Source organism: Lucilia sericata, unplaced genomic scaffold (assembly GCF_015586225.1).
Source record: "Lucilia sericata isolate MDLA Ls3-8-SP2 unplaced genomic scaffold, ASM1558622v1 Contig000012F_arrow, whole genome shotgun sequence".
Taxonomy (NCBI): Eukaryota; Metazoa; Arthropoda; class Insecta; order Diptera; family Calliphoridae; genus Lucilia; species Lucilia sericata.
The window spans coordinates 880,427-893,026 of record NW_023994051.1 but is presented as its reverse complement, the minus strand read 5'-3'; the positions used below and the strand labels follow the sequence as shown (position 1 = coordinate 893,026).

Here is a 12,600-nt window from a genome sequence, read left to right as displayed (position 1 = left end):
TTTCCGACAAAGTTGTCTAGTGTATATTCATGTACATATTGGCACTAATATATTTTAAATTTTCAATATATTATAGCGGTATACAACCCCAAAACATGCCTTAATAAAACGTCATCCTATATAGTAGATTTCAGTTTTTACTACTCGTAACTTTCACGCTTATGTTGCCCGTTACAATAACACTGTAAGTCCAAAATTTTGGTTTTAATTTGATCATAGTAAATAATATTTAAACATATATCAATATTTTTGAGTTAGATCATAATGATATCGTGCCATGCAGCATGGAGGCCATTGGTATCTAAAAATAATGATTTTACTATTTTGAATGGTATTTCTTCGAGGCATGTTTTGGAGTTGTACACTTCCACAACACATTGAAAACTTAAAATGTATAAAAGCTGATATCTAAAAGAATATATACCAGAAAACTTCCCCGAAAATAGTTGATCCTAGTATTATAAAAATGGACTTAAGTTCCAATATATTGAATTAGCGACAGAAGAATGATCCAAATAATTTATCTTGGAACGTTTAAATACAGATTCTTGTAACAAAAAATATTATTTTTATATACCTCAAGGGGTCTTATAAGTCCCAATATCAAATTTTTGTTTTATCTCTGGAAATAAGGAGAAAAATTTACAATTATGGCCAAAAATCGCCATTTTAATGATATTACTTGAAAAAAGGTACAAATTCCCCAAAATTGTGGACCAAATGGTCCAAAAATATATCCTTTCCATGGATAGTAACCCCTTAAAACAATATTACGCATAAAAACCATTCGATTCTAAAATTTGTTTTGCGTATAATATGATCAAATATGAAATACAGGAAAAATTCGTATACTTTTGAGAGGCAATTTCATGGACTTTTTTTTAAAAATCCATAATTAATTTAAGTCAATGCAAATTTTTCAAGTTTTAAAAAGCGTGATATCAAACATAACGACTATCTAGACAATATAACAAATTAATTTATTTATTTTGCACACAAAATATATTATTAAACATGGTTTCTTTTTATAGTTTACCCAAATTCGAATAATTATGAGAGACACTGTATGTAAATATGCATGTATATGCACCGACTAATCATGTGTTTTCCATTCAAAATGAATTTCGAAAGGCGGCCCTGTATATGTGATAGATGTTAACTTTTGGAATACGTTTCAAAAATGGCTTTTGCCAAATTTGGATTTTTTATAAAAATTTATATTTTCTTAAACCTGAGACAACAAACTTACTAATATAGACGAAGTTTTTTAGTTCATTGATTAGAAGTACCAAAAATTTAATACTATATGTACCTATACCAAATTGTGTTAAATAATCTTCAAAATTTAAACTTGTGTAGAAAGACAAACTCTTCTACTATTTAAAAAATAAATTTTCTACCAAATAAAATGAATTGCCAAAGATATGATTTTTTACAAAAATTTAAATTAAAAAAATACCGTTTCTAGTTCAAAATTTACAAAAATTACAAATATTCTTAACAAAGTATAAAATTCTTAATTTGAAATTGAAATTCGATAAGTTTTAATTTTAATGGTTTTAAAATTTCAAAATTTGGAAAAATTTTCCCAAACATGTATTTCGTCACCTAAAACGCAAACGGCCCTATCTAACATTTTTAAAATTTTACAGGAAAAGCAAAAAACTATTTTAATTGAAAAGTTTGTTTTTATCAACGTGATTTATTTGTAGTAAATAAACAAATTATTTAATAGTGAAACCTATCATTTGTTATCATAGTTGACAGTGGCTTATATAAAAATGGATAAATTGGACTTTTTACCTTCAATATTCAAATGCATTTGTAGATAGGGCCTTTTGTTTTTTGTCAATAAAATCGATAATGTTGGTCGTAGGAGTCCAATTCGTGTGGACATTTGTTTTGATGCAATACATTAGATATACAAATCATCACCTGAAACGCAAACGGCCTAACTAACCTAAAATTCAAAATCGATTTTATTGTTGATTCTGATGTATACAAAAAACAAAAGGCCCTATCTACAAAAACATTTAAATATTATAGAAACAAACTTTCCAATTTATATAGTTTTTTTTCTTCTCTTGTAAAATTTAAAAAATTTTATATAGGTCCGTTTGCGATTTTGGGCCAGATACAAGTATATATTTAACATAAATATGAGCTCAAAAGCCATATATGGTGGAGGCTAAGTGAAATAATGGACCGATTTCAACCATTTTCAACGGGATCCAGTGAAGAATATATGCCAAATTTGATCAAATTATATTAAAAATTGCGACTTACTTTTAACATAAAAACTTACGTTCATGAAATCCGAAATTTTGATTAAATTACAGGTATAAGGTTTATTATTAGTCTGTTTTTGAATTCAGAGTGGGGTTTTGCCTGATTTTTGCTTGATTTTTGATTTAAAAAGTTTTATATATGGCCGATAGCGTTTAATGCGACCATATGTATTTAGGACTTAGAGATGGAAATTTTATTGTTTTTTTATTTTGAAATAAAAATCTTATCATTCCCAATATTAACTCATTGGGAAGAAACGATATATCATTTTTAGTGAAAGAAAATTTACCAAAAAAAGAATAATAAAAATTACCTTTGTTACTCATTTACGTACAGAATACAGAATTGTGTAGACTTTTAAATAATAAAAGAGTTTATTCGCTTTTTTAAGTTCGACGACAAATCAATGAAAGAAATTTTACCAAAAGAAAAATTAAGTCAAAAATTTGTTAATAAAGCGTAAATAAAGTGTCGGTCAAAAATGGACTCAGCTTTTAATAACTCACTTATTTTCGTACAGAATATAGAACTATATATACTTGTTAAATAATAGAAGAGTTTGTCTTTTTATTTGCATTTTTAAGTCCAACAACAAATAAAAATCCGTTTTGAATAACTGTTATTATAGTTATATACACATCTAGATCTACAAACTGCAATAGGCCACATTTTTTAAAACCCAACAAAAAATGGACTTCAAAAAAAGTTGGATTCTCTCGATGGAGGTACTAAAAAAACCTGCATAAGCGAATATCGGAATAACGAAAACCAAAAAACGTTACTTTATTACCTATGTATGTATATAAAACCAATGTATTGCAACGACATCATATAAAATAATGTAAACCGAAACTCTATCTTTTTGTTACTTTATCAACCTACAAATCGATTAAACATGTTTAGCTTTTGATCAAAATTTACCACATACATACATATACATTTTTAACATCTGCATCATGCAACGAGTTACCATACATACATCAACGGATAAGCCAAAATAGGCCTATAAAACTGTTGCAACATAGACTAAATGCAACTGTTGATATATGTATGTACCCAGTGTTTTCATTAACAGGAAGTTAGTTACCACATCACAGTATCTTGACAACTTGCACTAAGCCAATATTAATAAAAAAAATATGCAAAAATTCACTTTTTAATTTACTATTTGATTCAAATAAAAAAGACCAAAATTTTTTAAATTAAAAAAACTTTTATTTAACCATTGGATAGCTCAAATAAGAGATTCTCCAACAATATGAGGAAAAAAGTACACAACCCCTGAAGTAGCAAAGCCTGCTTCCAGATGGTAACAATTCCATCAATTTCAGTAAACAAAATTGCTTTACAGAAACATTCAAAGGTCAATCACAGGGGTGTGGGCATCATCAAAAAGGAGGAATTTAATCCAACTGTAAATGAAAGCAAAAATAAATTACTATATTTTTCAAAAATGTATGTTTTACAAGTAATCTTACCTTCTTGAAGCCAATATCATTGGCGTATTCTCTGAAGCATTGACGGCAAATGTTCAAGCCATATTTGCGGATCAAACCATGACGGTTAGAGCAGGCACGGCTAAAATTTTTTAAGATAAATTATTTGTCAATTAATGTCGTTCCAAGTAAATTTCTTAAAAGATTTTAGAAATTAAATTAAATTGTCTTTCTCATCGCCAATAAATGAAATCATCGCACATGCTTGATTTCAGACTGTGACGGCAATTACAGAAATTTTTTGTTGCCACCCTCAATTAAGGAATTTGCAACATAATTTTACCACAAATTCCGTACTCAACCGGGGGCTTGTATTACTTTTTCTTTTTTTTAATATAAAATAATGATGCATAAATATTATGAGTGAAAAATATTTGAGGCATACAAGACACACATTTGTGTACCAAACATAACCTCACTTTCTTTTTTTCTAACATTTTTTTTAGGATTTTTCAAATTTTTTGGAATCGGCATTCATAACATTTATATATCATTTTACAGGGATTTTAATGGAGAATTGATATTTACCAGCATCTGGAGCCTTGGCCGTATTTACGTGGATGCGAATACCAAAGATTAGCAAAACCCATGTTGGCTACTTAACTTCGTAAAAGCAAAAGAAAGAAAAGATGGCTGCCATCCGTTGAGATATAATATTTACATAGTTGTATAGAAAGAGTACTAAAAATAACATGCTTGTCTATTTTCGTATTAAAATTATTTCGTACCTTATTATGTTAATGTCAAGCAAATATTTGTTATGGCATATTTGTATTCAACTCATTTAATTTATACATAATAACAACAAATTTTATTTTATAATAAACAAATAAATAAAAAAGTAAAATATGTATTAGAGTTTAATTATACCTAATTTTGTATGTTTCTATTCATTGTTATCGCAATACAAAATAATAGGAACTATTTTTATATAATTTTTTTATAAATTTTGTAATTTCTAAAACTTTTTTCTAAAATAATTTTTTTTTTTATATGAAAAATTAATGCAATTAATACAATATACAAATTGCGGTTTGGTTGCTACATACAAGGAAAGTAAAAATGCTTGATATTCAGATTATTGAACTATTAATAGCAAAACAATTTTCTGAAGATCCCAAATATTTACAGGATCCAAATTCCAAATTAGCTTATCATAACTGCTTATTTAACACCATCGGAATTGGTCCACAAATATCAAAGGTACGAATTAACTTTCGAATTAAACTTAATTATTGTTATATTATTAAACATATTTCAGATGCTACGTAGTGCAAAAGAAAGGTTTCGGAGAACTTTAATTTAATTTATCTAGTGTGTTTGAGATTTATCTAAAAATATGGTAATCAAATATTATCATCAGAATCCCACTTTTTAATCACTCGAATTATATTTTTTTATAATAACGTTTCAAAACACAACTTAAAAATGATTTCAAGCTGTCGTCCATGGCAGTACACCTTGCTGCCGTCGAAATTTTTAGCGTCTGCCGCCGCCGACGTTAGTGTTTGTCGTCGCAGGGTTGTGGGGAAAAGCGCAAAATAAATTGATTTAATTTTCGTTTAAAACATTTTTTTTATTAAGAAATAAAAACTTAAAATATGGAAGATATACAAGAACAGATAAAACTGATAGAAACAAAAATCTCAAAATTAAATAATTTTATAGCACTAAGTTTGAGAAGAGATAAAGTATCCAAAGAGCTGGAAAAACTTGTCTCAGACGCAATTATTGTTCGGGATCTAATGACAAAATCTCATGAGCTATTGCAAAAAGAATTTAATACTTTAGAGAATGATTATAACGAGGTAATGTCTGAAATGCGAAAGAAGCAAATGTTGGTCATGAACTATGTAATTAAAGAAAAGAGGAGAAAAATCAAAGAATCTGAAGAGGAGGAAAAGAAAGTTCAACTGATACTTAGTAGCGTCAAATCTAGTGGGAGCGCCATGAAAGTTAATAGTACAGCTCCGAAATCCGCTGTTAAAAAAACGGATCTTTTAGCCAAATTAAACCCAAGTCAAGTACTTTCTGCAACACCTAAAATAAAAATCAATGAATATAAACAGTCACCAATGATTAAAAAGAAAGTCAATCCTATATTCCAATTCGAAGAATTTGATGTCACAATCACGCAGCAACAATTTGATAAAATTCCAAAGTAATTATTTACATGTACAAGCGACAGTAATGCAACGAACCAATTAGTTTATAATGTAAATTTTCTCCTAGGTATATGTGTGGCCGTGAAACATTGGATCAGTTAAATTCATTTTTGGAAACAGTTATTATACCCTGTTTTAACGAGAAATATCAATTAATGCACAAGGAACGAAGTTGCTTGAGAAATTTAAATGATATAGAATTGTGGAAATTATACAATGAGCAGTCTTCCTATTTACCTGGTAAGTTACTATATACATATTTAAAAAAAATTGGTATTTATTAAATACCAATTTTTTATATTCCTTTTATACAAAATTCTTAGGACGTAGCTTTATAACACCTGGAGATGTAACTAGAAAACTAAATAAAATGTTGGATAAAAAGAACCAAAATCGTCTAATAATGCTTAGGCATATCGGAATTCTACATGAAGTACGTGTTAAACAAACAGTGTGCTACGTTTGGTCATATAATGATCACAATTAAATATAATATTTTAGATTTAAAAAAAATTTGTCATTAAAGTCGAGATACTCGAAATTGCATGTATTTAAATAAAATGTTTATATTAAAATAAGGATTAATTAATAAATTTTTTTCTTTGGAGTTATATATCGTCACATCACTTTTCATTGAGTTTATCCCTCATAGTTCATTTCTTACATTTTGATTTATACCTACTTGTTCCGAAAAACTCTTGGAAGTGTGAGTGAAAACATTTCATTTTTCCTCCTAATTTAATCTTAGCATTTTCTTAATGAATAATTCAAAATGTTTACGTCTAGATTTTTTTAATTTTTTTTTTTTTTTTTTTTTTTTTTTTTTTTGTTCATGAATTGTGTATAGGATCTGTTGTAATTTTAATTTTTCAATAACGAACATTAATAATTTTCAAATGTAAAAGATACTGTTTTGTATTAAACGAACATTTTATTCCAGTTTGATAAAATTGTAACTATTGTTACAGAAAATAGGAAATTTTTCAATAAATAAGAAATATTTTTAATCCATAATGTCGGATATTATCGACTCTAAAACATTTTTGGAAAACTCTACATTACCCATCATTAAAATATCATTTAAATTATTGTTATTCCTAACATAGGAAAAATTTGTAGGATCATACTCTAGGGGAGTCGTTACATTTTCATGGCTGACTGTCATATAATCCTGAGAATTACTTGCAATTTCCAGTTTTTGCGCATCATGGTCCTGAGCGGCTGCCGCTTCTAACTGTAACTTATGCATTTGCATCATTAGACGAGCATTGGCATCTAGGTGAGAGTGTCGTGCTCGTATATGCTTGTCACGATCACCACGTTGTCTAAAGTTTTTGGTGCAAAAATGACAACCAAATGGTTTTTCTCCCGTATGAATACGTTGATGATTTTTTAAGGCGTCAGCACGATAAAAACGTTTACCACAAGCTTCACACTCATAACGTCTTTCGCCACGGTGTATAAGACGATGTTGATAAAAAACCGAGCCCGTAAGGAAACGCTTACCACATACAAGACAATGATAAGGTCTTTCACCGGTATGACACTTACGTATGTGATCATTTAAGTCGGGACGTATAGTAAATTTTCGAGTACATCCCGGTTCTTTACATGCAAATGGTTTTACACCTACAAAAGTGATAAAATTTATTTTTGTATTTTTTTTTACTTATTAGTACAATGTACCTTGATGAAATCTCAAATGTTGCCATAAATGGCTGGATTGGGTATAAGATTTACCACATATATCACACAAATATTGTCGGGTCTTACTAGATCCACTAGTACCATCCTTATCACGTTTGTATTTCCTATAATGTTTCTCTTCATAGTGGTTTACACATTCTTGGGCATTTTCAAAAATACTTTCACAATATTCACAGGGCAATTGCAATGTACCAGTAGTTTTGTTCAAACGGGGAAAGAAATGATAAGATGTATAACTAGAAAACAAATTAAAAATCGGTTATTATAGAAAGTATTTTAAAATGTTTACAATCATTGCCAAAATACTTAAGAATTTTTAAAATTACTAATTTAATATTTGTATTTTTTCATCCAATAATATCTAAAATCTTACCGATGTTCATGTAGCAAATCCATGGACTGAAATTTATTCTCACACACATTACAGACAAAATAACGTTGAGTAGTGGCACGATGAACCTTTAAGTTTTCACGCATGAAAACACATTCTGCTTGCCAGTGAGTACAGATTTCTTTCGATGTTTTAACATGGATATCGCATGCAAAACATTCAAATCTTCTAAATGGTAAATGACATGCAGAGTGCACAAATAAATAGGATACTTCGGAGAATACTAGATCACAAAATTCGCATTGTAAAATACAACTTAAAATAACAATTTTAAGATAAAGGGGTGTTTTGTCCTCTTGATAGTTAGAAATGGAAGAATTATAAAAAGATATTTCTTGAACCTAAAACAAAAAGAAATTATTTTAAAACATATAAACCAATATCTGCAGTTCTAAAGGTCAGACTTTATAATTAATTTAATAATAATATATATAACAATATGAAATATTCTAATCGATTTCAATTCGGTAGTTATGATTACGATTGATTTTATTTTAACTTCTTACCCCCGTTAACACCAACTCCGGTTATCGTTTAACCAGTAGATATTCTACCGGTTAAAATTAATTTTGTATGAAAACTGTCAATTTAACCTTACGATAAAATATAACCAGATATTGAGATAATGGGGGTTAAAGTTACAAACAATGAGCAGTTTTTACTAAGGGACCGTTTTTATAGTCTATTTGGCACTTGAAACAGTAAGAAATACCAATAATTGTAAACAAATTTAAATCTAACTCTATAAAACGAAATTATCTTAATTCCGAAAAAATATTGTTTTACTTATTTGACAGGAGCTGCCTACATTCTTTTCTGAATTAAAACGGAATTCGTTGTCGAAAATAATTTCTTGCATAAATACCTCAAATCTTAAATTATTCAAGGCATCATCAATATATGCATCGTAAGGTATTTCAGAACAATTATCCATTTCCTTTTCATCAGCTATGGAATCGGGAAAATGTGAATACAAATGTTTTAAAGCTTCATTTGATTCAAAGAAAATGCGACCACACAAAGTGCATTTAATGACTACTCGTAAACCGTTTACACCCTGTGCTCCTTGTGTAGAGACATTTTTATTGTTGGTTGCAGTGTTGGTAGTGGGTATTAAATCTAAAGCATGTTTTTCCATATGACGTAATAAACCGGAAGCATGAACAAATTTCCTTTCACACAAGGTACATTCATGAGGGCCATCTTGTTTCTTATTACTGTTTATGGAAACATTTGATGAATAAGATGAATTAGATGGGTTGGCGCCAGAAGCATTAGAAGAAGGGGTAGATGCATTTAAACAGCTATTGACATCATATTTTAATTCGTCCTTAAGAAAGCGTCGTATGCGTATTTGATTTTCTTTTAGTAAACGTATACAAGCAGGTTCTGTTGGCAATATGGGTTCTTCCTTTACAGACTTGAAGGTGTTGGAAACATTTGTTATTTTTGATGTTATTAAATTATGATCTTCATCATAATCACAAATGTGTGATTGGAATTCATCCATGTTAAATATACCATTGCAGTTAGCACATTTAACTACTTTCTTTGTAGCCATCGATGGCAATAGTAATGGCGGGGGATTAGTAACCTCTGGAAATAGGAAAGTAATTAAAATATGATTTAAAATAGTTAAATTATAACCGTACCTATTACTTCTTCATTTGGTTGTGTTTCCAAAAATTTCAAAATTTTTATTACCTCTTCGTTGGCATCAAATGGCACATTTTTAGTAACATCATTCACAAATGTTTCTACATTACCAACAGCAGGGCCTGTTACTAAAGGAATATTTTCCACAATATCAATTATGTTCATTTCTGGTTGTGTTACATCTATGCCCGGGACTTTTAAAGGCATTTGACTTAAATCCAAAACTTCTTCATTTATATCGTAAGAATTGGAAAAACTATTCACATTCAGCTCTGATTCAAACGTATCCAGTGGCGTTGATTTTAATTCCTGCAATGGAATATCATCATAACCATCTAATAATGGCATGCTACTACTACAATTCTGAAAAGTTTCACTCAACAAAAAGTCAGTTGGAGTATTTTTGTCTTTATATTCAGAATTCAGATCTTTTAACTGCGCAAATAGTTGATCTGATAACCAAGCATCAGAAGTATTCAAGTCTTCTCCGTTTAAATTCATATTTTAAAATATTATTTTAAATTGTGTCATTTAATTAAGGAATAGTGACAAAATTTCGTCTATAATGTTTTTATTTTAACGGCGGCTTTGACATTAAAAACAAGGCATACTTTTAGTAATAGCCAGACTGTAAAAATGTGTACACCGTTGTATTTTAGTACTTGTTAAAACAAAAAATATTAAACAAATTTTAACTTATAAATTTTTGTACTATTTTGTTAGCTTATTATTAACTTAATAATTAACTAACAAAAATATAGTACAAATAAACTTAATAATATTAATTTTATTTTATTGTATTTTCATTTAATATCCTTTTATTTGTAAATACATTTTCTTATTTTTTTTTGTCTGGCAGGGTCAGGTTTTTCTTACGAAATTTTAAAATAATTTAAGTCCAAGATACTGAATACGGTGTTAAAATAAGTGGAATTTAAATTTTTTTATTTTTGTCATTAAATAAAAAGTAAAATTTAAAAAATTTTTCTTAAAAAATTACAAAATTCCACTTTTGATAAGTATAGAAATCTGTCAATTACCTCGGGCCCCGGGGAAAATGTTGATGTTATTTTTTTACACTGGCAACTCTCTTACAAAGCTTCCTCAGTTGCAAAAAAATATTTATTCGTGGAGGTGGTGTTCTTTCGCAAGTTTTTTTTTATTTAATTACGGATTTTAAGTAATCTCTTTACAGAACATTAAATAAACAAAATTTCTTTTATTATTTGGCAACAAGTAACTCATATTGAGAGAAAAAGTATTAAATATTTACGTGCCTTTTGTAAGGTAAGCAACAAACTACGGCAAATAATATTGCAAACAACCTTGTCTGTACATTTCTGCTTGAAAAATTACATTTATTTGTCTAACAATAAAAGTTTATTACCGCGTTGATTGATTATAGAATTATTAAGTATTTGAACTTGAAATTTTAGAATCGAATAGGAGACGCAACATAAAGCAAGAATATACAATAAATCGAAGTCAAAAGACAAGTGTCGTCTGCCTGTGTAACATTTAACAGAATATTATGCAACGAATTGCAGTAATTGGTGGCACCGGCATGACCGGACAATGTGTAGTGGATTATGCATTACAAAAAGGTAAAACTACTGCAATTGTATATTAAAATAAATTTAAACTAAACTAAAAATTTATATATTAATATGCAAATTATAGGTCTTCAAGTACGTTTGTTGTATCGCACAGAAAAAACGGTACCAGAACGTTTTAAGGGCAAAGTAGATATGGTGCAAGGCAATGTTACTAATTATGATGACTGCTTAAAAGTGGTAGAAGGTGTAGATGCTGTATGCGTTATTTTGGGCACACGTAATAAATTAGAGGCAACCACCGAACTTTCAACTGGCACCGCCAATCTCATAAAAGTAATGAAGGCATTAAATGTTACGAAATATTCTATTGTTATGTCTTCATTTCTATTACGTCCCGTATCCGAGGTACCGGCTATGTTTCATCGTCTTAATGAGGAACATCAACGTATGTTGGATCTAACAAAAGCATCGGATTTGGAATATATTGCTATACTTCCACCACATATAGCAGATGAACCTTCCTCTGCCTATACTGTACTACATGATGAGGCTCCTGGACGTCTTATATCTAAGTATGATTTGGCCAAATTTATAGTGGATTCCTTAGAACAGCCGGAACATTATGGTCAAGTGTGTGGTATTGCAAAAAAGGCTGAATAATTGTAAGTTTTACCAATGGAATTTATAATAGGCATTTAATGCATACAAATTTACATAAAAATACAATAGTGCCTTAAAGATGTATAAGTTTAGAACAAAATTGGCACTAAAATGTTTAAGCATTTTTATTGCATTTTTAACCTTTCAATTAGAATGTTAAGTGAAAACTATTTGATATGCTTTGAGTTTTTTAAATTGCGTAATTAAAAAATATACTAAGTATAACGGCAGCTCTTTATTACAAAAAATTATAGTTTTTATATTAAAATCTTAAAAGTCTCAAATAAACATAACTAACATAATCATTTATCAAAGGAATATGAAACAAATTTTGTTTTATAAACCTTTAATAAATTGTTATGAATAATGTCCTTTAAGTATTAAAAAATGTATTACATCGGTATGTTAAATCACTTGTAAAGTTAATAAAATTTACATAGAAAAAAACTAACTTTTATTAATCAAGTATGTGTTTTTATATACTCTTGTTATTAAATGTTAATTTGTGAAAAATTTTGAGTTTTTTTATTTTACGGGTTGACTTATTTATCTGGCAGCTCTAACAATAAACGCCTATAAGTATACTTCAAGTTATTTAAAGGCCTCATGTTTTTCTTAAGAAAGTTGCCACCCTATTTTTTCCATTTTTTTGCATTTTCAAAAAGCATATGGTCACTCAA

General features: G+C 28.7%; 4 protein-coding genes across 6 annotated transcripts; 2 read left to right on the top strand and 2 right to left on the bottom strand.

Annotated features, from left to right (window-relative positions):
* Positions 1–3,482: 3,482 nt before the first annotated feature.
* On the bottom strand, positions 3,483–4,469 carry LOC119603995 (40S ribosomal protein S29). Its single transcript, XM_037956311.1, has 3 exons — positions 4,314–4,469; positions 3,768–3,867; positions 3,483–3,701 (listed from the first exon to the last, which is right to left on the bottom strand). The coding sequence occupies exons 1-3, from the start codon at positions 4,373–4,375 to the stop codon at positions 3,693–3,695; spliced, it is 171 nt and encodes a 56-aa protein (XP_037812239.1). The 5' UTR covers positions 4,376–4,469; the 3' UTR covers positions 3,483–3,692.
* An 804-nt stretch (positions 4,470–5,273) lies between these two features.
* Positions 5,274–6,557, top strand: LOC119604163. Its single transcript, XM_037956642.1, has 3 exons — positions 5,274–5,946; positions 6,018–6,190; positions 6,274–6,557. Exons 1-3 carry the CDS (start codon positions 5,387–5,389, stop codon positions 6,435–6,437), a joined length of 897 nt encoding a protein of 298 aa, XP_037812570.1. The 5' UTR covers positions 5,274–5,386; the 3' UTR covers positions 6,438–6,557.
* Positions 6,558–6,898: 341 nt separating this feature from the next.
* On the bottom strand, positions 6,899–10,856 carry LOC119604266 (testis-specific zinc finger protein topi). Of its 2 annotated transcripts, XM_037956779.1 has the most exons (6): positions 10,745–10,856; positions 9,701–10,013; positions 8,914–9,644; positions 8,031–8,389; positions 7,637–7,893; positions 6,899–7,579 (listed from the first exon to the last, which is right to left on the bottom strand). In XM_037956779.1, the coding sequence occupies exons 2-6, from the start codon at positions 9,909–9,911 to the stop codon at positions 6,954–6,956; spliced, it is 2,184 nt and encodes a 727-aa protein (XP_037812707.1). In that variant the 5' UTR covers positions 9,912–10,013; positions 10,745–10,856; the 3' UTR covers positions 6,899–6,953. The 2 variants fall into 2 exon arrangements, with proteins under 2 accessions (XP_037812707.1, XP_037812699.1); XM_037956771.1 differs by lacking the exon at positions 10,745–10,856 and having other exon boundaries at positions 9,701–10,732.
* Positions 10,799–12,381, top strand: LOC119604323 (flavin reductase (NADPH)). 2 transcript variants are annotated; one of them, XM_037956888.1, is made up of 3 exons: positions 10,799–10,991; positions 11,141–11,308; positions 11,385–12,381. In XM_037956888.1, exons 2-3 carry the CDS (start codon positions 11,236–11,238, stop codon positions 11,918–11,920), a joined length of 609 nt encoding a protein of 202 aa, XP_037812816.1. In that variant the 5' UTR covers positions 10,799–10,991; positions 11,141–11,235; the 3' UTR covers positions 11,921–12,381. The 2 variants fall into 2 exon arrangements, with proteins under 2 accessions (XP_037812816.1, XP_037812823.1); XM_037956895.1 differs by having other exon boundaries at positions 10,811–10,991; positions 11,120–11,308.
* Positions 12,382–12,600: the final 219 nt, after the last annotated feature.